Source organism: Pelodiscus sinensis, chromosome 23 (assembly GCF_052426305.1).
Source record: "Pelodiscus sinensis isolate ZL-2025 chromosome 23, ASM5242630v1, whole genome shotgun sequence".
Taxonomy (NCBI): Eukaryota; Metazoa; Chordata; order Testudines; family Trionychidae; genus Pelodiscus; species Pelodiscus sinensis.
The window spans coordinates 16,424,307-16,449,216 of record NC_143074.1 but is presented as its reverse complement, the minus strand read 5'-3'; the positions used below and the strand labels follow the sequence as shown (position 1 = coordinate 16,449,216).

Genomic DNA, 24,910 nt, shown 5'->3' with positions numbered 1-24,910 from the left:
GTCCCTTATTCCTCCTCCGCAAAAAGGATTGACAGAAGATATGCAAGTGAGAGCACAATTTGTATATCTTCTGCCACAAAAAAATGGCAGTGTAGACGTAGCCTGTGAGTGCCTATATATTCCCATCAGGAGAAACCAATGATACGATCTCTCTCTCTTTTCGGTTAAATGAAGGATTATGTTGGTTTAGGTAAAATATATGTGGCAGTTCTACATGTAATTCCACTAAGATTTTGAAAGTGGCAGTCCCACCTATAAATCCCATTGTGTTTAATAGGAGTTTTAGCACTAAACCCCATGCAGCACTTTGAAAATGTATCCCTAATGGATATCCAGTGATCAAGTAAGTCCTCTTCCACATCCTTGCCTTGATCCTAGGCCTGATAGAATATGAGCTTTCTCAGGCCACCTAATCAATAACTTCCTTCTGACATGGAGAGTAGAGATGTTAAGGACTAGTCGAGTCGACCAGTTGATTTCCCCTCCGCCCCCTCCTGCTGTCTCTATCAGATAGAGGCAGCAAAGGCGGGAGAGAAAGAGAGGGTACTTCAAAGTGGCAGTGCCACATGGATCTGACCCCAGGCTCCATGCGGCACTGCCCGTTTGAAACACCGTGGTGATATTTCAAAAGGGCAGTGCCGCACAGAGCCCGGGATCTGCTGTGCGGCGCTGCCCCTTTGAAACACCGCCATGGCATTTCAAAGCAGCAGCGATACGTAGAGCCTGAGGTCAGCTGGGGTTTCCCTAGCTGACCCCGGGCTCCCTGAAGCTTTTCCACAGAACCCGGAGTCATCTGTGGAGTCCCCAGCTGATCCTGGACTCTGTGCGGCGCTGCCACTTTGAAAAGTGTGCAGAGCCCAGGGTCAGCTGGGGAGTCTCCAGCTGACCCCAGGTTCCATGGAATGCTGTGCAGAGCCTGGGGTCAGCTGACATTTCAAAGCGAGCTCTGCATTCTTCCTTTGAAATGTACAAGAACCCCAGCAGAAGTGCCTATCGACTAGTTGAGTGGTCAATAGAAATTCCATCAACTACTCGACTAGTAAATTACTTGTTAGCTAACATCCCTAATGGAGAGTCCACTCTGGCCTATCCATACTGGCACATTTCTAAACCTCCCCTAAGCAGACACTCCCATTTGTGTCAAACGCATGGTGGTTTTATGAGGACAAACATTCACTAGAGGTTGAATTGAGGCCATAAAACCCATTTCACTTAATACTTCAAATTGGACTTGAACTCTGTTGAGAAAAGTGAAAGCTGAGAGCTATAGCTGGAAAAGAACCCAACCTCTCATTAAATAAGCTTCTAATTAGGCAGGGACAAATTGATTTGGATGAGATAAAAATCTGTTCATATTTTCATCCAAACCTTTCCAAGATTCAGAAACTGTTTGTGTAACTTCTCTGTATGTTTTTCACTTTCTTTTGTTCCTAATTTAGTTCAGGATCTGAAGTGGAAATACCAAAATACAGTGAAATAGACTTGTGTCCAGATTGTGCCCTTGTCTTCAATGGACCTGCAAAGGAATAAGATCCTACACTGTATCTCATCTTTATCAAATATAACTTGCTTTCTACACCAGATGCAGACCCATTTCCTAGGTTCTAGAGTCTCTGCCCATGAGCATATAGGTGGCCTGGAGGGAAGCCAGGAGTGGCAGATACACAAACCTCTTCCTTGTCCAAAAGTGTTGCAGGGAGCCCTTGCCGAGACGGCATACCTTCAAACAACAGAAGATTAGCCACCTAGACTTCTGGGTGCTGATTCAAATTTACAAACATCTTACTGTTTTCTCTTTGCTCGTTTTGGTTAATGTTAGGAGTACTCAGCATGGAAATGAAAACATATGTATAATAATATAGAAATTACTTCAAGTTAGACCTATAGAATTTACTGCCTCTTTTCTTATAAGGGATCTATCAACCCATCTATCAACCAATTTATCAAACAACTTATCAGGCTCCCACAGCACAGAGAGTTTCTGTTTCAAATGTACATGCTGAAAGTCCCCAGAACTCTGTTCCTTATGGCAATGTGTATGGAGGACCCAAGAAGTCTTTCTCTGCAAACAAAAAGCTCTCAGTAGCGAGGTGAGGACTGTGGAAAGAGAAACTCGAACATCTTGTTTGTATTTACTTCCTTCCGCTTGTTTAACACTAGACTGCTTTACATCCTCTTACACATTCTCTCTGCTATTGGTGTGAATCTTTTCTTAAATGTTGCCTCCAATCTGGACCAACTATGCGGTGTATTTGTGCCTTATCAACTCTCTCTCATTTCAGTTCAGTTCGCTCTCATTTCAGTTTTATCTGAAAACTCACCTCAACTCTACATATTAATTTCTCTCTCCCTCTCCCATTTCAGTAAATACAGAGTGTTTTGGGATTCAGGTTGATGCTATACAAAGAAGTGTGTATGTAATATAAAAACACTAAAGTGTTTCCAAATGTATGGATATGCGTATATATTATTGATAGCTAGCACAGATATCATTGTTTTCAGATATGGCTACCTAAACTGTATGTCTGATTTTGGAAACTCAGTTTGGCTCTGGGACACATTGAACAGGCATTTATGTGGCTAGGTGCTAATCAGTATGCAATGTAATTGTAGTTATATCAATAATAGGATAGTAGAGAGACAAGGCGGATGAGGTAATATCTTGGGGTATGTCTACACTACAAAGTTAATTCGAAATAACAGCCATTATTTCGAATTAACTTTAATAGCGTCTACACAGGCAAAACCGCTATTTTGAAATAAATTCAAAATAGTGGAGCCCTTATTTCGAATTTGGTAAATCTCATTCTACGAGGACACTGTGTAGACACTTAATTTGAAATAGGGGGTCTCCAGCCCTTCCCAGGGAGCCCTGGTGGCTACTCTGGGCACAACCAGGAAAGCTTACTCTCCTCTCCCCCAGCCCCAGAGCCATTAAAGGGGTAGATTCTGGCCACAGTGTCTGTGCCATCTCCAAGCCTGCCAGCCCAGAGCCAGCAGTGGCCAACGAGGCCCTTGACCCAGTGGCCCCAAAACATGAGCCAGCAAGCCACTGGCAGCCAGTCCTCCACCACTCCCCAGGAGCAGTCTGCCAGCTCCCAGGAGCCTGATGGGCTGGAGAAGGTGGGAGCCTTCCTGGTCCAGGGTGGAGATCATGGACCTTATTCCGGTTTGGGAGGAATGCCCCCAACGTCCATGATCTCCGCACTAGACAGAGGAATGCGGCTGTCTATAGCAGGATAGCTTCCAGCCTGGCCACCAAAGGCCACGTACGAACCCAGGAGCAGGTTAGCATGAAAGTCAGGTTGGTCTGGCAAGACCCCCAACCCTGAGCCCTGAGCTTCCCCTCCCCCTTCTTCCCCTTGCTTCCCCCTTCCAGCTCCCTCCTCCCAGGTTTCTCCCTCCCCTCTTCCACCCTCTCTCTTCCCCTCTCCCACCTCCGTTTCCCAGTCTCCCCAGAGGTTCATCCCCCCGCCCAGTTTTGTTCACTAAACCCAGTTTCTATTTTTGAACATATGTGTCTTTTATTTGACATCAGGAAGGGGGCTAAGGAGGGGTAAGTGGAAGGATGTGAGGGAGGAATGGGGCACGAGCCTCCGGTGGGGAGGACCAGGGAGGTTGTGAGGGCTTCTCGGGGTGGATGCTCTCCCTCAGGGCCTCCTGGATCCTGACAGCCGCCCCCCCCCGATGGAGCCCCTGGATGGCAGCGTGCCCAGGGGCAGCTCTGGCTCCATGTGGCCGAGTGCTGTGGTGTCCCAAGTATGGGCACTCAGGGCACTCCAAGACAGGGCTGCTTTGCTGTCCCTCATCGAGGTAGACAAGCAAGCGGGGAACCCTGAGAACTGTCTGTCTGGGGTGGGGGTAGGGTCCCTTTAAGCATGGAGTTCAGTTAACCTCAGGCAGCAGCCCCACACACTAAGTCCTAAACTGATGCCCTGTCGGCACTGGTTCCAGCCAGCCTTCACTTCTGTTCAGGGTCCACTCAGCGTGGACGTGCTATTTTGAAATAGCAAAACGCTATTTCGAAATAGTTTTTGTGTCTAGATGCATTATTTTGAATTAGCTTAATTCGAATTAACTGTTTTAAATTAAGTTAATTCGAAATAGTGTAGACATACCCGGGTGCATCTACACTGGCAAGATTTTGCACAAAAGCAATTGCTTTTGCGCAAAAACTTGCCAACTGTTTACACTGACCGCTTGAATTTGCACAAGCGTACTAACATTCTAGTGTAAGAACTCAGTGTTTCTTGTGCAAATACTTTGATGCTCCTGCTCCAGGGATAAGTCCTCTTGCGCAAGAATACTTGCACAAGAGGGCCAGTGTAGACAGGCACCTTAATTTTTTGCGCAAGAAAGCCCAATGGCTAAAAAGGCCATCGGAGCTTTCTTGTGCAAAAGCGCGTCTAGATAGGCATGGATGCTTTTGCGCAAAAGCATCCGTGCCAATCTAGACGCACTTTTGCAGAAATACTTTTAACTGAAAAACTTTTCCGTTAAAAGTATTTCCGCAAAATCATGCCAGTCTAGACACAGCCACCCTTGTATTGGCTCATTTGTTCTAAAAGAGGATCAGGAAAGGGAGGATCTGGAGTGCTAACAGGGAGCAAAATCCTGAGACCTTCTCTATCAGATGATAATTTTCACGTTAAATAAAAGAGGGGGCATGAAAAGCTTCCCAGTTTGCTTTAAATTTGATACAGCTTATATGACCATATTATCACAAACAACTGCCTAGAAGGGGAAGAGAGACTTATATATTAAATGTCTGAATTATTTTTAATAAAATAGAAAATCTTTGCCTCTTCAGTATGCAAAAATACTCCAGATCAACTCGAATTGACAAGAAATTCCACATATTTGGAGAGAGGCCTAAACAATCTGAGTAAGTTTGCTCTGTATTTCTTTAACTATTGATCCAATACATTATTAAATTGCTATTTTGGTAAAGATAGATTATTGTACAGTCTTATTGTCAAAGAAATAAATGTGAAGTGTTAAGTATAGGACTGGTTGTTTACATCATTTGATGCCTTGGACAAAAAGGGGTAGGAGATGAAAGGAGAATGGGTGGAAACCCTGTCAAAAATCATCATGATACCCACAGCACAAAAATGTATCTTATTTTGCCTTTTTTGTTTTACTATACCTAATATTTTCTGCATGAATTTTTGTGTATGCATATTACTCTGGTCTTTACTTGCTTTGAAGAGAGATGGGTTCATCTTAGGCATTATTACAACACATTGTATAATATGATATTTACATTGTATTTATGATTATTTTAATATATTTACATCTCATGTTCAATGAGATACACTGGGACTTTTAAAAGCATTGTAAGAACTTTTTGGTTTGTCACTGTGTTTTGGTTTCAGTCATTTTAAGGGGATTATCAACTGCATTCTTTGGGAAGGTAACAATACCTTGCTGTATCTTGCTGAGGTAAGAAAACTGTATTTTCTGCAGTCAATTTCTACTATTACAGATTTACTCCGGTACAGGTTGAACTTCTCTAATCCAGATTTCCTTTGTCTGACAACATCCCAGGTCCAGCAAACAGGAATGATAGATGCATACAAATAGGAAAACACTATTCAGTAGATTACAACTTTCCAGTTATGCATATTCATAAGCATATTTTAATAAAGCATAGTGATAGGTCTGTGACACCCCTGATATCTGGGAATGAATCTGCACTGCGTGCTCAGCAAACATTCCCTCTGATAAGGCACACGTGGGAGAGGATAAAGGTGGCACAGAATGAAGGGGAGGTTGAAAGCCAATGACTGTTTTGTTTGCAGTGGATTAGATTGGATGGGTTTGTCAAGTCCTTTTCTTTATCACATCTTTACCTTCCAAAGGAGTTTTACCGAAAGGATAAGCATCAAATCACAAGGCCTGAATATCTGCAAGAAACATTTGAACATTGTGCAGAAGTATTTGGGCAGAAGCTCCTGTCTTATCAGAGCCAGACAGATGATTACCATAATTCCTGCCTACTAGGTAAAATTCTAAAGCCTAATACTTTGTCATATGTACCAGCTGGAACTGAAAGCTGAAATGATCATAAGCCTAGAAATTTTCTTAATTCAGTCTTAAGTCAATTCAAATGGAAGATGGCAGCCATCCTGAGGGCGGTGAGGGGTCTGGGGCAAGCCCCCCCCCGTTGCAGGTCCCCCCTGACCCCACTTCATTCCTGCCCCATCCTTACTCTACCCCTGCTCACCCTCCTTGCCCCCTCCCATGAGAATTGTAGCCCGGGAGATTATAGGGGTCTGGCATGGTGGCAGCAGGGCTTTGGGAAGCCAAGCCACAAGAGTGGGGCAGGGTACATCAGACCAGGCTGCACGGTTGCTCTGGCGCCTGCCACCATGGTGAGTGAGGTGGGGGGACAATCCCTGCTGCTGTGGCACCAGGCACCTTGGTAATCCCCCAGGTCCCTCCCATCCATAGGATGGTTGGGGCAGCCTCCACGGGGCCCCCAAAAGATCAGGGCCTGGGACAGCTGCCCTGAATCATTCTATGGAAGGGAGAGATCTGGAAGAAGGAACAAGAGCAGGCTTTGTATGGATTTAAGGTCCTATTATCACTGAGAAGGCTGGAAAGTTTTAAAGCCTAGTTATGTTTCCGTTTCAGTGAGTGGCACCAGAGTTGGGCCAAATACCTCTAACTAGAGTGGTTTCAGTTACTAAAATTATGTGAGAAAAACCATTGCAAAGATAGTTGACAGACCTGTACAAATGTGTTAGAACCAGTGTGGGTCTCCAACCACTGGTCCTGGGACAGTGGACACAAAGGTGGGATGTGTGTGGAAAAAAAATTATCCCTGTGAAAGAAAATTCCAGTCACTTTAGGTACTTATGCTAGACTTTTTGTTTGGTTGGTTTCTGGTTCCTTAAAGTCAGTGTCTTTTATGTACACAAACCATCTTGTGGCGGCCTTTTCCAACAGAGTTCTGGGATCAGCTGAAGTTATTTGAAGAACAGCTTCCTCATGTCTCCCGTCTGGTTATCGACAGCCTTTTCCAAGAGCACGAGCAGCAGCTCAGGCACTCCACTGATCAGATCCGGCAGCTCTTCAGAGCACAGCTGGAAGAATGGGACAGTGCAAAGGTACGGTTTATGGGCATGCTGGAATGTCTTCAGCATAAGATATCTGCTGTGAGACTGAACATGTTATTGGCAGTTATATTAAACTCATTTGCTTGCTTACGCCACTAGTTTCAGTCTTATAGCTGGGTTCAGGGTTTTGAACCCATGTTATGATTTTGTTTTCTTTCCAGTATTTTTACTTGCTGTCATATAAGTCTGTTCTATAAGTGCTCTGTGTTAACCGGAGTGGTGATCCTCAGTTGACACTAGTAAGCTGGGGTATGTCTACAGTACAGCACTAATTCGAACTAACTTAATTTGAATTAATTAATTCGAACTAAGCTAATTCGAATTAGCACAGCTAGACTTAAAAACTAGTTCGAATTAGCGTTTTGCTAATTCAAACTAGCATGTCCACACAGAGTGGACCCTGAACAGAGGTTAAGGATGGCCAGAAGCAGTGCCGGCAGGGCATCAGATGAGGACTTAGAGCGTGGAGCTGCTGTCTCAGGCTAGCCGAGGGCTGTGCTTAAAGGGACCCGACCCCCACCCTGAACAGACAGTTCTCAGGGTTCCCTGCTTGCAAAGCAGTCCTGGCTTGGAGTGCCCTGAGTGCCCACACGCGGAACATCACAGCACTCGGCCATCAGCCTGGCTGCACTTGCCGCAGGCTGCCATCCGGGGGGAGGGGGCAATCGGGGGGCTGCAGGAGAGCTTCCACCCCCAGAAGCCCGCAGAGCCAGCCCAGTCCTCCCCATCGGGGGCGCATACCCCATTCCTCCCTCACCTCCTTCCACTTACCCTTCCCTAGCCCCCCTTCCTGATGTACAAAATAAAGAAAACTTGTGTTCAAAAATAGAATCTCTCTTTATTGAACAAAACTGGGGGAGACAGGGAGAGAGGAAGAGAAAGGCTGGGAGAGTGGAGGGCAACTAAAATGATCAGGGGTTGGGAACAGGTCCCATATGAAGAGAGGCTAAAGAGACTGGGACTTTTCAGCTTAGAAAAGAGGAGACTGAGGGGGGATATGATAGAGGTCTATAAAAGCATGAGTGGGGTGCATACAGAAAAGTTCTTCATTAGTTCCCATAATAGAAGGACTAGAGGACACCAAAGGAAAGGAATGGGTAGCAGGCTTCAAACTAGTAACAGAAAGTTGTTCTTCACAAAGCAAAGAGTCAACCTGTGGAACTCCTTGCTGCAGGAGGCTGTGAAGGCTAGAACTAGAACTGAGTTTAAAGAGAAGTTAGATCAAGTCATGGAGGCTGGGTCCATGGAGTGGTATTAGCCAGGGTGTAGAAATGGTGTCCCTGTCCAAAGTTTGTGGAAGGCTGGAGATGGATGGCACGAGACAAATGGCTTGGTCACTGTCTTTGGTCCATCCCCTCCAGGGTACTTAGGGTTGGCTGCTGTCGGCAGACAGGCTACTGGACTAGATGGACCTTTGGTCTGACCCAGGACGGCCATTGTAAGCTCAGGGCTCAGGATCGGGGGTCTCAGTGGACCACCTTGATTTTCATGCAAACCTGCTCCTGGGTGGCCAGGCTGGCAGCTCTCATGCCCTAGACGGCCACTTTCCTGTGCCTAGTGCGGAGTTCGTGGACAAGGTCCACGATGTCTGCACTAGACCGGGTGCCCGCCTCTTGCGGTCCTGGCCAGGCTCCCGAGAGCCACCAGCCTGGTCCCGGGAAGAGGCGGAGGGCTGGGGGGCATCGGGTGGCTGGCTCATGGCGTGCCAGGTGCAGGGTCTGCTGGCTGGGTGCTGGCAGGCTTGCACCTGGCACAGGCACCGTAGCCAGCCCGTGCCCCTTTAAGGGCTCCGGGGCCAGGAGGGGGGCATACGAGTTTCCCTGGTGTTGGCCAGAGTGGCCACGAGGGAAAGCTGGGGAGGGCTAGCCTCCCACTAGTTCCAATTAAGGGGCTACACAGCCCTTAATTCAAACTAGTAAGTTCGAACTAGGCTTAGTCCTCGTAAAATGAGGTTTACCTAGTTTGAACTAAGCGAACTAGCGGAGCACTAGTGTAGCGCCTATGAAACTTAATTCGAACTAACGTCCGTTAGTTCGAATTAACTTTGTAGTGTAGACATACCCCTGGTGTGTATATCACTCCTTTGGGAGCAGAGAATCTGGAAATTCAGTGAGTATTCAGTGGGTTAGGGTTGGGCACTCCAGAGGGATGCTTGAAGGACTCTGGTGTTATGTGCCTATCACTAACCTGCACAGAGAGCAAGGCCTCTGAAGGCCCGGAGGACAGTGCTAGGGACGGCAGAGGCTGGTGGAGTCAAGGACCTGATCGACAGACAAGATTTCCTCTTGCTAAGGGCAGGTGATACCAAAGTGCCTAACAATCCAGGGGATCCCAGGAAGCATCACAGCATTACTGATGTCTAAGGGTGCCTACTTGCTTCCCTCACCCTCTGACAGGTCTCTGTCCCGCTGCTGATCTACCTGGTGATTCTCTCTATGTTGCTGTTCTTTATAAGGGAGTCAGCTGATCCCTGCTCAGGTGTATCTCCTTAGTAACTACAGTTGGCTGGCCCAAGGCATTTAGCCATTAAAGAGCATGCCACCCTGTTATATATGATACATAAGAGTTGTGTTTCTACTTATCCCTCTTTCTCTTTAGAACTGTCAGCCGACGGTCAGGGCAGTGTGTGTGTGTATGTTTCCGAGAAAAGGTTTAACGTCCGTGTCTTTACTGCTAGGACCGGGGTCCCATCGCAGAGGGTGGCCAGCAGGCCAACAGACGCCCCGTTATATAGGAAGAGCTTATTACACCTTAGATTTTAACTGCTAGAACACAAAGTTCCTTCGCAGCGGGCAGCCTGGGAAAGGCTGGAAAGGTGCCCCAACGGATCTTGTCACCTGGGAGTGACACAGATCCAAACGCCCAAGCTCTCCCTATGTCTGTCCCTTTATGACCGGCTGAAGTTCTTTTAAATTGTGCTTGGTTCTGTTACAGCAACTGAAGGAGTCAGGTTAAAGCTTAAACAGTTACAGGTTTATTAAAAGACTTATAAAAGCATATGGTTACAATGGCTATTGCTCTATTTCTTAAATGCTAGCATATATATATATATATATATATATATATATATATATATATATATAGGTCTTAAAAATGATCACAGGAAAAAGGTAAAGATAGAAAATAGAAATAATGGTACCAAGTGACAGCTTAATCTTTAAAGAGCTCTAACACTATGTATATTTATACTTAAGCAAAGGACCACATCCAGGTACAATTTTTACCCCTTTCTGTGCCTCTCGACTCCAGCGTGTCAGGCCAGGGCCGGTCTCTCAATTCCTAGGAAAGACGAATACGAGGTGGGCGTCCCCTTGGAACCTCGGGAGATCCATCACCAAACCCGACCAGAAGATAGATGGTAGATTGACACTCAGAGAAAATGCGCTGCTGGACCCATCTTTATACCCCTGGGGGCCCGTATTCTCTTTCTTATCTAAGATGCCGAATTGTACTGGTCCGTTTTGTGGCGCCAGTTCTTACAAGCAAGTTTCAAGTTAATTTACACTTGCAAGAGAGATAACTAAATTGTGAGCACTAGACATTTTTTTACTGGGCGAGAGATTCCTCCCCCCGTGGATGGATGTGTGTTCGTATCAATATGGGTTTGAGTCAAGGGCACTCCTTGGCAGCCTCTTGGTCAGCAATTGGCGTATCTCTGTTTACAGCCATTCACGGTCACACAGCCTGGGCCTTCTGCTCTGTGTGCCCTGTATGCTCCAGGCAAGCAAAAATGGATGTTACAAGGGGGTTCCTGTCTGGCTACAAGAACCCAGTCACTCATTCCCTACAGAAAATGCTAGTGATGTCTTTGTTTGATTAAAGGCCGAGAACAAGAAAAAACTGCGTCCAGCGCTGGGGCACCCAGACAACTTACCCCTGCTGGAGGTTTTGTGCCAGGAGGAGTTAAAAAGACAAAAAGACCAAGCTGATGGGATACTCCTGAATACCCAGAAACTGCAGGTATGAGTGACACACTGAATTGTGGTTTGTTAGCACCTGTATGATTTCTTGCTTGAGGTCAGCGGTTGGAGTCTAGGTGCATTTTACCTCCATGGTTAAAAGTGAACTGGGAAACTTTTTTTAATTGTAGGGAGCTCCCAACAAAGACAATATCTTTTGACTCTTCATTCTGTGCTGTCATCATTAGACCCTATGATCTTCATAAGAGTGCATGGATACAGATTTATAGTTAATCTGTTATTCCCATAGGGTATTTATTCATACTGCAAACTGAGGTAAGGAGTGAACTTGCATTTGACTGCTCCCATAATGATAACATCTTTGGTTCTGAAAAGACTAATTTATTCAATCACACAGCATGTGAGAATGGAGCAATGGTGACATCTCCTGGCTAACATTCTTAATTGCAGCACGTGGGGGGTGCTTTCTGTTTAATCATATTGTGCAATTCTTGAGCTTTATAGTCTCTTACTACAGAGATCTTCTTATGCCATTTTATAATTTACATCAGTCTGAACCGTGATGTGTTTGCAGGGAAGCATTCCCAAGAAGCCAAACTCTGAGCTTTTCCTAAAGTGCTGCTCTGCAGCTGTTGTACACAAGCAAGGGTGGAGAGTTGTGTAGGAGATGAGGATCTTTGGGAGGAGCACGTTTCCCATTTGCACTTGAGTCCCAAAATGATAACTGTGCCCCTGCAGGCCTGTGCTACTGAGTGTGTCCAGAAATTTGTTTCTGCGCTAGCTAGCCTCACGGAAAACCTGCTTCTGGAGTTAGATGAATGTATCACCATTGATGATGTACAAGTAGCAAGTAAGTCAACTGAAAGGAGCACTTACCCAATTCTCCACTTCTTTCTTGATGCTTCCATCAAAATGTTGTTAAAAGGAGAAATAGAGTCCCTTCTGCGCTATTCATTCTATAATTGACGATGCCTATTGCTTATATTAGCTGTATTTCATTATACTGAGGAACTTGTAATGCCAAGTGCAGTCATCCATTGATTTTTTTTTTTAACTATTCATTGTCAAAAGGTTTCAAGGAAAGTTTTATGCAATTTAAGGATGAGTGTTATTAACGACAAGTACAAATTTAGAGTTTGTAGTTTCATCTCAAATTCTCAAGAGCAACATATTTGCATCTCCCTTCTTCCGTGGCTGACTCTGTAGGTGAAGTTTTGCTGTGTGCCCTTTGGAAATGCAGCATAGATGGCAGGGTGCAATGGTGGTTTGTGCATGCAAAATTCTAAATTGCCATGGGGGCTAGTACAACTTTGCTTATCAGAAACAAGTACCAGTATAAGGCTGCTTATCCTGTGTGTTCTTGACATGGTCTCGCATACCATGCTTAATCTGCATTATTATTCAAAACAATTCCTGACTCTTGGGCCCCGCCTGCATGCTTTGGCGCACCAGACTTGAAACAGGCCAGAAATCCACACTTTGGACAAAGCAGACATCAACATTAATGGCTCCCCCACAGGGGTTTAGGGAGTAAGAAGGGGCTTTGGGTTGAGGCAGGGAGTTGCAGTGCAGGGGACTGAGGGCTCCAGATGGAGGAAAAGGCACTGATGTGGGGTTGGGGATGAGGAATTTTGCCTGCAGGAGGGGGCTCTAGATTGGGATTGAGGGGCTGGAAGGAAGGGAAGGGGATCATGGCTGAGACAGCAGGTTGGGGTGCAGAAGGGAGTGAGGACTCTGGCTGGGGGGGTGGGCTCTGGGTTGAGGCTGGGGATGATGGGTTTGAGGTGCAGGGTGCTCTGGGCTGGAACTGAGAGATTCAGAGGGTGGGGAGGAGATCAGGGCTGGGACAGGTCAGTGGTGCTGACTGTAGCCACCAGGATCTCTTTTTGACAGGGTGTTCCAGTTGAAAACCAGACACCTGGTACCATGCCTCAGTCCCACCATGTAGCAGTTCAGGATGCTACAAACAGGGCTTTTGGCCCAATTGGAAAGCGATTTCTGTGCTCTGATGACCAGGTTAGGAATAGGAGACCTTTGAGTACTATGAAAAGAGAGAATTTGGATGATTCACTGATTTCTTGCAAAGTTACCCATAGAAAACGAAAAGTATCTAGCTTTGTACAATTGCCTTGGCTCAATGATACGTAGCTGATCTTGTCTTGCTGCTACTAAGTTTTCTCTTTGCTGTGTCCCAGAAATTGAAATGCCGAAAGAAAAGACTTGCACTTTAATCCGTCGTAAACGAGCTGGACTTTCTTTAGAGATCCATGAGGTGAAGCCATTAACTGAACGTGGCAGCAGGTACCATTATATATGGCAGTTCTCTGCACATTTTCTGTCAAAAATGCTCTGGGTTCTGTCCACATAGTTTTCTACTGTGCTTGTTCATGTCAGTACACTTGTTGTCCTTCCTAAGTTCTACCCACAGCAATTAGGATGTTGTTCCTCTAAACTAGTCTACTTCTGAGAGATAGAAAATGCCTCTTTGGGGAAAAACCCTCCTTATTTTGACCCCATATTAATCAATGGAATTTGCATATAACAGAAAAAGTATTTTTGTTCTAGTTTTGATAAATAACTAAATTCCTCACTCCCAGTATTAGTCTAGATCGGGGCAGGCAAGATGAGGCCCACGGGCCAGGTGTGGCCCACCAAGGCTTTCAGTGACCATCAGTCAAGGTGCAGCCCCAGACTGCTCAAAATGGTTGGCTGCCAGTGGGAGCTAAGAAATTGTGCTGGAGGCAGGGGCAATGCATGATGCTCAGCACAGAGAGCAGCATGGAGCAGCCAGCCACTTTTGAGCCTGCCTGAGGGTCCTGCTGGGCTGCTGGTTGGGAGCAGCTTAGGTAAGCACCTCTGAGCCAGAGCCTGCATCTGGCACCCCACCCTCTTGTGCACCCCAACTCCCTATCCCAGGTCACTGCCCAAACCTTCTGCACTTTCCTCTTTGCCCCAGGTCATAACTCCCTGCCAGACCCGCCACCCACTCCTACATCTCTCCCCCAGGCCAGAATCCTCTCCTGCACCCAAAAACCCTCCGAGATCCTACACCCCAATACCCTGCCCCGCGTCACAACTCCTTGCTTCAGCCAAACTCCCTCTCAGACCCCATACACTCTCCTGAACCCCAGTCCCCTACCCTGAGCTTTCTTCTACATCCAACTTTCATCCCAGACTCTGCACTCTCTCCACAGAAAAGTGTGGCCCTTAATCACGTATCAATATCTTGGAGTGGTCCCCCACCAAAAATTATTGCCCACTCCTGGTCAAGCTCCTGCTTTTGTGGCAATTTCTTTTTGAAAAAAAAATTCAACCTGTATTTTCTCTTTAGGTATAATGAGCAGTAAAATTGTTCTACTCCTTTCCTTCCCCACCAACAAAAAGTCTTTTAAAGGATTTCTTTTTTGTGGTTTTAAGGACCTGGCCTGGAGTACCTATGACTATGCTCACAGATGTTCCAGACCATATTCTCTGCAGAGAAACTGCCTCTGTGACAACAGCCAAAACGACTCTGGGTCATGTTTCAGCAGAAGAAGCAAGAGATGCAGCCTATGTGGTTTGTGTGGGAGAGGGGGGTCATTTCAGAAGGCCATAGCTTATAGAAAATGTACCTGCTCATAAAACCAGGGCACACTGCAAGTCTTTTCAAAGATTATAGTCAAAATAAGGATGACCAGAAATCCCCTCTCATTTCCATTTCTTTATGATGGGGACTAAAGTAGAAAGTGCTTGAATGATTTCTGGCTGAAATCCTTTTCTCTCAGGCATTTCCCCACTTTTCAATAGGACAAAACAATGAATGGTGCCAAAACAAATTATGATGGACATAAATGTCAGTAGAGCTATAGTTTGGACAGGAATGGGTACGTCTACACTGCACACTTATTTCAGAATAAGCTATTCCAGAAGAAATACTCCAAAATAGCTTATTTTGAAATAGTGTGTCTACACTACAGAGTAGACTTGAAATTAGTATGAGGTAGGCTCCCCTAATGTGGATGCACTACCTCGATTTAGAGCCGCAGGAAGCACTAAAGAGTAATTACTTTGAATAGCCCTGGGGAGGAGCTATTTCAAAATAACAGCAGTGGAGCGTCCACATCTATGCTGCCCTCTCTTGTGCAATAAAATATGCAAATGAGGTGAAGCAGTGAATATCGCCATGCCTCATTTCATACTTAATGAGCCACCATTTTTGTGCAAGGGGCTTTTGCGCAAAAACCCCTTCTTGCACAACAGCCGTTCTGCCACTTTTTCAGGAAGAATGGCTCTTCCGCAAAAGCCCCTTGTGCAAAAATAGCTGCTCATTATGTATGCAAATGAAGCACGGCGATATTCACCGCTTTGCCTCATTTGCATATTTTCTTGTGCAAGAGAGGGCAATGTAGACATAGCCTACAGCTATTCTGAAATAGCAGTTTCGGAAGAAGCATTATTCCTCATGAAATGAGGTTTACGGAAGTCGGAATAAGCCATCCGTTATTTTGAATTTATTTCAAAATAACGGAATTGCTGTGTAGACACTCACATTGTTATTTCGGAATAATGGCCGTTATTCTGAAATAATGCTGCTGTGTAGACGCACCCGAACTGTGGTGTCACAATTCTCCCCTCATACTGTTTCATTACAGTACTTATTTCTCTTCCTAAAGTCTGTCATTTCAGTTTTGGATCACAAAGCTAGTTCTCTCTTGGAGTGGAATAGGTGGTAAGATCTACTCCTATTTCCATCCTAAATAATCTTTGATTTCTCTTTCTACCACTACTAGGGTCACCCTCTCGTCACTTTGTCCAGTAGAAAAATGAACACATTCCTTTCCAATCTGCTTCCAAGCCCTCCAACTCGCATTGTGTATAGCTGAAAAACTCAACAAAATCAGCAGCTGGGGAAAAGTGCTCTGTTAAGTCCTCAGGGGAATAAAAGATCAGCATTGCTAGGCCAGTTCTGGAAGTGACTTTACCCCAAGTGATTAATTTCAACAATTCATTTCAACAGACATTTTGTATATATATCTATATATATAAAATTATGGCAGAAATAGCAAGATCATAAAACTGTGTCCAAATTTTATGTGTGTGTAATGATAGTTAAGGACTTGTCTTAAAACACACCTGGGAGCTAGGCATGATGTATGTATATATGTGTGTGAGTAATATTTATCAATGTACGTATCATATAGTACATACATGCTGCACAATAAAATGTATTAGGTTAAGGCAAAATGAAATAATGATGTATACATTCAAGAAAACAGTATTTTAGAACAATAACTCATTTATGTGGTCTAGAGGTTTTGATTATGGTAAAAGTTTCATAATTCCCTAGTTCAGTCTAGGTGATGTATCTCAGAGCAGCTTCACGCAGTTTAGCTTGTCTCTGTGCCTTAATAAATTCTAAGACAAAAGAAGATTAGAGTTTTAGCATCCTTCTAGAATATGTAGAACTCATTGAGGAGGGATGGAGAATCTTGCATTTTAACCCACTTTATACTTAAAAGCAAAACTTAAATCTTTATTTTGCTTGTTTCAGTACCTATTAAAGAAAGAAACGGAAAGAATGTATTAAGTAATTAATTGCTTGTATAGCTCTATTGTCAAATGTGGCCATTACACAGTCATCTGACATGGGGTGGGGGGGGGGGGCAGAGTATGGAGTTAGAACTGAAAGAGATGACAGGTAATCAGATTTTAATGTTTCTTATTTTTTGCTTATTTGTTCAGAAATATAAGCAGAAGCTGGAGGAAGAATTTGCCAAGATGAAGGAAGAAAACACAGCCCAGCTAACCCAGTCTCAGCGCTGGGAGGGGTGGTGGAAACAATCTGTTCAGAAGATAAAGCAGCTTTATGCATGAACCTCTTGTTACATGTAAATCTGTGTTAATAATGTATCAGTGTCTTTGTTCTACAAATAAAACTTTATTAGAGAAAAAAGTCTGATTGTCCTATAACTTTCCTAGAATAATTGGTGAATGTCTGTAAAGGGTCTGTGGAGAGTCCATCTTTGCTCAGAGGTCTATAGCCACAGCTGATTCTGTCATGAAAAAAATCAGTTTGTCTCTCTTTACAACAGCCAGTACTGATGGAGGTTAAGAAGAAATTTCTCCTATAGACGAGTTATTTTATAATTGTCCACCCTTGGATTTCTTGCATCTTACTCTTACATTAGTTACACCACAGGTCTGATCCAATCTTGCAGCTCCTATAACTAATGTACTTGTTATCTAAGTATGGGAGATTAGTCTGTAATTGCTATAATCCATAGCACCTTTTTGTATTGCTGCCCTCTGGAATAGTAGCTGATGATATTGAGACACTGGATATCTTTAACAACTCAGCCACCTCACTCTTAAATTCCCTGAAAACTCTTGGATTTATCCCATCCCTTGTACTTGTATCCAGACTAAAAATGCCTAATTCTTCCCTCTGAAAGCTTATATACACTGTTTTCTTCCAAGCTCTTTCTTTCTTTTATTCATTTTAAAGATACTAGACTTAAGGGGTCAAAACTTCAGTTTTTGGCCATTTAAAAATATTTTATTAAATGCAGATAAATTCAAGCTTCTTGGGAAGAATGTTAAAATATCTACCTATCATTTAAGCTAGGGCATTCATATATTCTCTAAAGGACACAATTAACACACTAATTGCATGAAGTTTTTGAGAGCTGGGTTTGAACTGAGGGAAGGGGCTTGCTGTCGAGATGTTCACTTTCTTGGAACTCCATTAGCTGTTTTATTTTATTGTATTCAAGCAGTTCTACACTGAAAAGAGACTTTTGGGACCAGAACCTCAGCTGGTTTAAATCAGTATAGCTCTGTTGAAGTCAATGGAACTGCATCCATTCACTCTGGCACTGTAAAAGTGACTCATTGCTAATAACAATGGTTATTGTCTTGATGATTTCTATGTGAGATGCACTCAGTTCGCTACCTCCCAAGCTTCAAGCTCCAGCTAGTTTCTGAGCGTCAAAATGGTTTATTTCCTCCTCGTGCATCATCATCAGAAGTATACATTATTCAAGCCCCAATAATCTTTGACAGCCCCATTAGACCAAATGATGCCCTCGGTGGGTACATTTTGCACTATTGTTTCCTCTTTCTGATACCTTTATTTGGAGTCCTTTATGCTTATTGTCTGAAACAACGAACACTGTGAGTGCCAGACTCAGGCACAGAGTCAAGAATCAGGACAGAGACCCTGTGACATTAGATTGTGAAATGAACGTACAAATAATTGTTGCAACCACTATTATCTGTTTGCACCAAATCTTGTACAAAATGTTTCAAGTTAGATGTCTTTGAAAAGCTGATTCTGTTTATACTATTCATATACATGTACCAGTTTTGTATTTGAAGATACAGGAATTGGCTATGCACTTGTATTTCAAAGTCTGCTTCTGGGAGCCTTCAGAAGGTTTGGCCAACCTATTGTGAAAAGGTTGCTAGTCAAATGAATAGCAATACTTCACTGACAATGTACCTTAGGTGGTGCCAATGCACATCCAATGAGCTTTGCTGTGAACGCTCGGACCAGCATGTAACCGATGGCAGCTGCCTAAAAAGGACTGTGTCATGTATGGAAAGGTAACTTTCTCATGTGACAAATGCCATCTTGGGGCATACTTTCACACAGGGAGAATAATGGGATTCCCTCCACCTGGGTAAGAATATAAAGAGGTCCCTGTGTGTTCCTCCATTTTGCCTTCACTCTTGGTACTCGCTTATGAAGGATCTCCACTATGAACTGAAGCCTGAAAGGACTGATGACCCCATACTAACAGAGGATGTATTTCAGAGATTTGTTTTATGACAGCAGTTTATTCCATCTCTGCCACTGTGCAATTGGTGTATGTATTTGATTCTTTTAACAATTCTAACTCTCTTTCTTTCTTTCTTTCTTTCTTTCTTTCTTTCTTTCTTTCTTTCTTTCTTTCTTTCTTTCTTTCTTTCTTTCTTTCTTTCTCCTTTAGATTTTAGTTTCTAAAGGATTGGCACAGCATGCTCTTTTGGGGAAGGTCTGAGGTACAAATTGACCTGTGAATGATGTGTTTAGCATGTAGGCTTTATGAAATGCTTGTAAGTCACCACAAGCTTTAATTTTATCATTTCTTTCACACATGCCACAAGGTAATAGTTAAGTTTTTGATTTCTAACTGTAAAAATGCTTGCTTTGAAATGGCAAACCCAGTCAGGAGGGATTCTCACCTGCCCATCAAGCAGGCCTATCAAAGCTAAATGGACCACTGTGGGGCATCACAATGGACAAATGTTGCTAATTTTCCCTTATGGCCATGAAAAGGCTACCTGAAAAAAGTCTCTTGACCCACAGCTTGAATTCTGGAAGAAGAAAATCAAAATGGGGGACAAGAAAACTTTCAATGTGTTTTTCTGTTTGGACTCTCCCAGGGCTGGTGCTACGATACAAGTTAACTCTCAAAGTCATTCAGAGCTGACAGATTGCTGCAACTGTCGCCTTTGGAAACCATAAACTGTAACTCATTTGTGTATAGATGCTTGCCTGCTATAACCTTGTAATAACTTTATTGTTTCTTTTCTTAGTTAATAAACCCTTAGGTAATTTACTGTAGGAGTATGTATCAGTGTTGTCTTTGGTGTGAGATCAAGGTAACAAATTGACCTGAGGTAAGTAACTGATCTCTTGGGACTGGGAGCAACCTGAATATTTTGCAATCTTTGGTGTATAGCAAACAACTCTCAGCTTGTCTGGGTGGCAAAATACACTAGAATGCCCATGGGGACTGTTTGTGACTTCAAAGACTATTAAAGTGCTTTAGAAGTTCATATTTGTTACTTGTTTGGTGAAATCTAATTATACCACACACAACCTCTTTAGGAGAGACAGGAGAGCCTTGCAGAAGAACCCCAGGGAGGAGCACAGGGCCCCTTCTTGCCTGACCAGGGACTTGAACCCTGGGCCCTCAGATTAAAAGTCTGATGCTCTACCGACTGAGCTAGCCAAGCTTGTAATGCTGGAGGTTTCTGGGGCACTGCTGAGAGGGTCAAAAGACAGGGCTACTTACAGTCCAAGACTGAGGATGGCACACCAAACAGTCACTAAGGCTACATCTAGACTACAGGCTTCCTTTGGAAGAAGCTTTTTTCGGAAGAGATCTTCCGAAAAAACTTCTACCGAAAGAGAGCATCCACACTGCAAAAGAGCATCTAGACTGAATGGATGCTCTCTTGCATTTAAGCTGTGATTGCTATGGATGGAATGCCCACCAGGGCACCTGTACTTTTTCCTCTTTCCTCTTCTTCCGAAAGTACTCCCTCTTCCCTGTTCACACACACCTTTTTGCAAAAGAGTTCTTTCGCAAACAGGCTTCTTCCTCGTAGAATGAGGATTACCAATGCCAGAAAAACCCCTCTGTTCTTTTGATTTTCTTACAGAAGACCACAACTTCAATGTGGACATTCCTCAAGTTTTGTCGGAAAAACATCTGTTTTTCTGACAACTCTGTAGTGTAGACATACCCTAAGGCCATGTCTACACTAGGGGTATGTCTATACAGCAACATTATTTCAAAATAACTAATGTTATTTTGAAATAACTTAGTCTGCATCTACACAGCAGGCAGTTATTTTGAAATAATGTCAAAATATTGTCAAACTGGAGGACTTCTTACTCCGACTCCTGTAGCCCTCATTGTATGAGTAAGGGAAGTCGAAGGAAAAGTGCTCTATTTTGAAATAAGTGCTGTGTAGATGCTCCCAATTTCAAAATAAGCTATTTTGAAATAAGTTACGCAATTGACATAACTTGAAATAAGCTATACAAATTGAGCTAAGCCCTGCTGTGTCAACACACCCTACAAGAGTATCTCAAATTTACTACATTCAACTTCTGAGCACCTGATTTTACAAATTCGAGGTTCTGTGTCCTCATTACGGAGAAGAAGCGAATGCAGTCTGAGGCAGGCTCCCTTAATGTGGATGCACTACCTGGGACTGAGAGCCCCACAAAGCACTCTGAGGCCAATTAGTTTGAACTAGCCACACCGGAGAGTCCACACTAACATTATTTCGGACTTAAAGCATTATTCCTTGTGAAAAGCAGGACTACAGAGTTTGAATTCCATGGCCCCTTATTCCAGAATAACAGGCTTGGTAGTGTGGCTCCATCGCTTACAAGTTTGACCTTGGGGGGCAAATTTCGGACTGAATCTTAGTGCAGAACAGGCCTAAGAGAACTACTGTTTGCCATGCTGGCTAGCAAGAAGTCGTACAAGCAATCCCCTTAGACCAGTGTTTCTTAAACTATGTTCCACAGAACACTGGTATTCCACGAACAACTCGTGGGTGTGCCGTGACCTCTCCTTTGTTTTTGATACTTCTTTGTTTTTGTCTTTTTTTGTCTGACAGCAAATTTTTTTGAAGAAAATTTTCATAGGTGTTCTGCGTAAAAAATACTATTGTTTGGTGTTCCGTGGTCTCACAAAGTTTAAGAAACACTGCCTTAGACACTTCAGCTTTCCTGTGCCATCAGCAGCACTACTCCTCATACAGAGACGAGATTATTCAAACCAGCTGCACCTAATAAGAACAGGTTCTCCTGATCCCAACGGACCGGCCACATTATGAGATCAACACACCCATCTCAATAATCGTGCTAACACACAGGTAAAACATTGGTTTCTAGCAATGAATTTGTCAGGGCTCTGCCGAAGCCAAAAGCCTTGGCAAGAGCTGGTACGTAGTCTGCCAGCATCACACTCATAAATGCTGGGGAGGTTTAGCGCTTGTGGCTTCAAAGCAGGCAAATGAGTTCTGACCTGTTTGCAGGACTGCCTCTCCTTTGTTTTTATTCCTATTCCCTAGGAGGAGTTTTCCTTTCTTTAGGAGGCTGCCATTAGTCGATACTACACTAACAGCACCGACATGGTTATGAAATGGGCTCCTTGGCAGTGGCAGATGCTGCTGATTTCCTCATCCTCTGGGGATGTTCATCATATCCCATGTGAGATCAAATGTTTGTTCACTCATGCACACCTAAGCTAATGGAGAGCTTTCAATTGCAGACCCTTTTTTCATGGCCAGTCAATCCCAGGTATATTTTCCAAGGGTATTTTAAACTGCAGTTGGCAGCCAGCACGGCAGACAGATTTGCACTTACTCAGCAAGCTAGTATGCTAAAAATAGCAGAGTAGATCCAAACCCTCTATCCAAGCTCCGGTGGCTAAGTTGAGTCTCTGCCTGCCCAGCACCTATGTCCACAAAGTCATTTTTAGCCAACTAACCTGAGCTGAGCTAGCATCTATCTGTCTACCTGGGCTGGGAAGCTCATGCCCATTTGCCATGTAGACCAGTGCTCCCTGTAAGATGTGTGCTTGTGCAGCCACTCGAGAGATTCAAATGCCACCCAGCTCATTAGCAGAGTGCCCACAGATGGGGGTGGGTTGTACCGGTGGTACACATTTCTCACTGCACATGAAAATTATTCTGCACATGGATGGAAAAGATTAAAGAAAACATTGGTGTTGACATCATAACCCAGTTGTAACTTTAGCATCTGGTCTTTAGTAGCTATTTTTTTAGTGGCCCAACAATCCTTAAATGTCAGTTTTGAGTTGCTTTGGAGGTCGTTCTTTTTGCTGGCATTCCTTCTGAAGGATCACATACAGTAAGTTGATTCCTTAGGGGCAAGCTTCCAATAGTGGGAATTAAGGTTTCAATGGGGTTGAAATTCACTCCCATGCTGAGGCGCAGCGCAAGGATTACACACCATTTAAAACTGGCTCGAGTGTTGTATTAGCTTCATGTTGGCCCTATGCAGAGGTCTGAATTTCACAATCTATAAGGATCTTAAAAAATAACAATGATCCTGCAGCACCTTAGAGACTAACCAAACATTTTTTTCAGGAAGAACGGCTCTTGCACAAGAGGGGGTTTTTGTGCAAAAGCTTATTGCGCAAAAATGGTGCCTTGATTACACAAATGAGGCTCGACGATATTCCACACTTAGCCTCATTTGCATATTTCTTGCACAAAACAGGCGCAGTGTAGACATAGCCTTAGAGAATAGCCACCATTAAATCCATTAATGGATGCCTGGGCAAGTTAAAATGATCCCCAATGGGTTTCTGCATGTTACCATTTTGAACATCTGATTTGTGTCCATTAATCCTTCATCGTAATAGAGACTCTCCAGGGTGGCCAATGTACATGGCAGAGGAGCATTGCTGGCACTTGATGGCATATAGCACATTAGTGGAGGTGCAGTTGTATGAGCCTCTGAAGCCTATTAGGATCTGTTTGCCTAGGGGCAGGTGAAGTCCTCTTTTAAGATTTCTATTTGCTCCTTTAGGTTCAGGCAGCCAGTTCAAGAGCTGTTCACTGCTGGAGGCGCAGGTGTTCCCTGGAAGGCATTTTCTGAACATTTCATCCTTGCTAAGATCGGACTGTTCTGCTTTAATGGCATCTCAGGGGCTGGCCAAGCACAGTTGGATGGTAGATTGCTAATTAAGAGGCAACCTGCATAGCTCCTGTCATGCTCTCTGGAGTGACTCACAACTGGGAGTGCCAGTCTCAGGTTAGTGATAGAAATGTAGCTGTGTTAGTCTGGTGTACCCTGGTACTTACCCTTGCAACAAACCCCGTTGCCAGCTTTGTCCACATATTCACTCTGCTGATACCATTATTGGACCTAACCAAGTGAGTTATAAGATCAAGAACACATATTCCTGTGCATCCAGAAATATAATTTATGCTATCATGTGCCGAAAGTAGCCGTCTGCTATGTACATTGGACAAACGTCTCAGACACTTCGCCAAAGGATCAATGCCCACAAAACAGATATTAGACAGGATTACAAAGAAAAAACAGTTTCTTGCCATTTCAACCAGAAAGGACATTGTCCCAACAACTTGATTACCTGCATCCTGCTTCAAAGGCCTTTTAAGACTACACTTGAAAGAGAATCCTCTGAACTGTCATTCCTGCTTAAATTCGACACTTTACACTTAAGTTTGAATAAAGACTCTAATTATCTTACCCATTACAAAGATAGCTTCCCCAATTATCACCTCTAATATCATTAGCTCACAGACATTTACCTCCCCCCCCATCCTCCTTCTGTTCTGAAATTTGAGTTGTCCTTTTCATATGCGTTCATTTTTTTTAATTGTATCGTTTGGTATATATGGTTGTGACAATTTTCTTCCACTATTTGATCTGAGGAAGTGGGTCTGGCCCACGAAAGCTCATCACCTAATAAACTATCTTGTTAGTCTTTAAAGTGCTACATAGTCCTGTTTTTTGTTTCAGTCTCAGGTTAGACCGGCAGAAAATAGGGCAGATGCCCCAAACGGGTGGTAGATTCAGTCATTAAATTTCACCAAGCCAGTAGCAAATGTGCACCCCTGAATCAGTCTGGGAGTCTTACAATGGAATCAGAACATCCTCAGAGATCCATGGGATGATTTGGAGCAGCCTCCCCAGATCCCACACTTTGGCCACCCCAACCATCCTACAGACAGGATGGCCCCCCACATTGATGGGAGCCTGCGGTGGTGGGGGGACCCAGATTAACCCAAGGGATTTCCTGAGGGGGGGGTTGGAATGGGGAGGCAGCGGAGGTCAGCCCCTCCCACTCCCTGTACTCACCTGCATCCATATTTATAGTTTTTCTGCATGGAACACAAGCTGTCCCCTGCTTTTACCCAGGTTTCTAATTAATTCATTTATTCAAGCATAGCCCCCTGGAAACATTAGGCACTATAAACACCCAACACTGGAATTCAATTTTGTGCTTGCTAGCTCAGTAAAAGCTTTGACGAATGTGCTGTACAGGGAATAATCATGCTGTCCGTGCCAAAACAAAGCTACCTCATTGCATCACTAATCAG

General features: G+C 44.0%; 1 protein-coding gene across 12 annotated transcripts in view; it reads left to right on the top strand.

Moving 5' to 3' along the window:
• Positions 1–16,976, top strand: part of CCDC180 (coiled-coil domain containing 180) — a 295,490-nt gene extending 278,514 nt beyond the window's left edge. For 9 of the 12 annotated variants that reach the window (XM_089772936.1, XM_075905190.2, XM_075905185.2 and 6 more), the window contains 10 exons: positions 1,913–2,090; positions 4,811–4,885; positions 5,379–5,445; positions 5,865–6,006; positions 6,955–7,115; positions 10,947–11,084; positions 11,783–11,894; positions 13,240–13,345; positions 14,462–14,600; positions 16,766–16,976. In XM_089772936.1, the coding sequence (XP_089629062.1) occupies positions 1,913–2,090; positions 4,811–4,885; positions 5,379–5,445; positions 5,865–6,006; positions 6,955–7,115; positions 10,947–11,084; positions 11,783–11,894; positions 13,240–13,345; positions 14,462–14,600; positions 16,766–16,897 (1,250 nt within the window). In that variant the 3' untranslated portion in view covers positions 16,898–16,976. The other 3 variants (XR_012897158.2, XM_075905194.2, XM_075905196.2) reach the window with 3 other exon arrangements.
• The last annotated feature ends 7,934 nt before the right edge of the window (positions 16,977–24,910 follow it).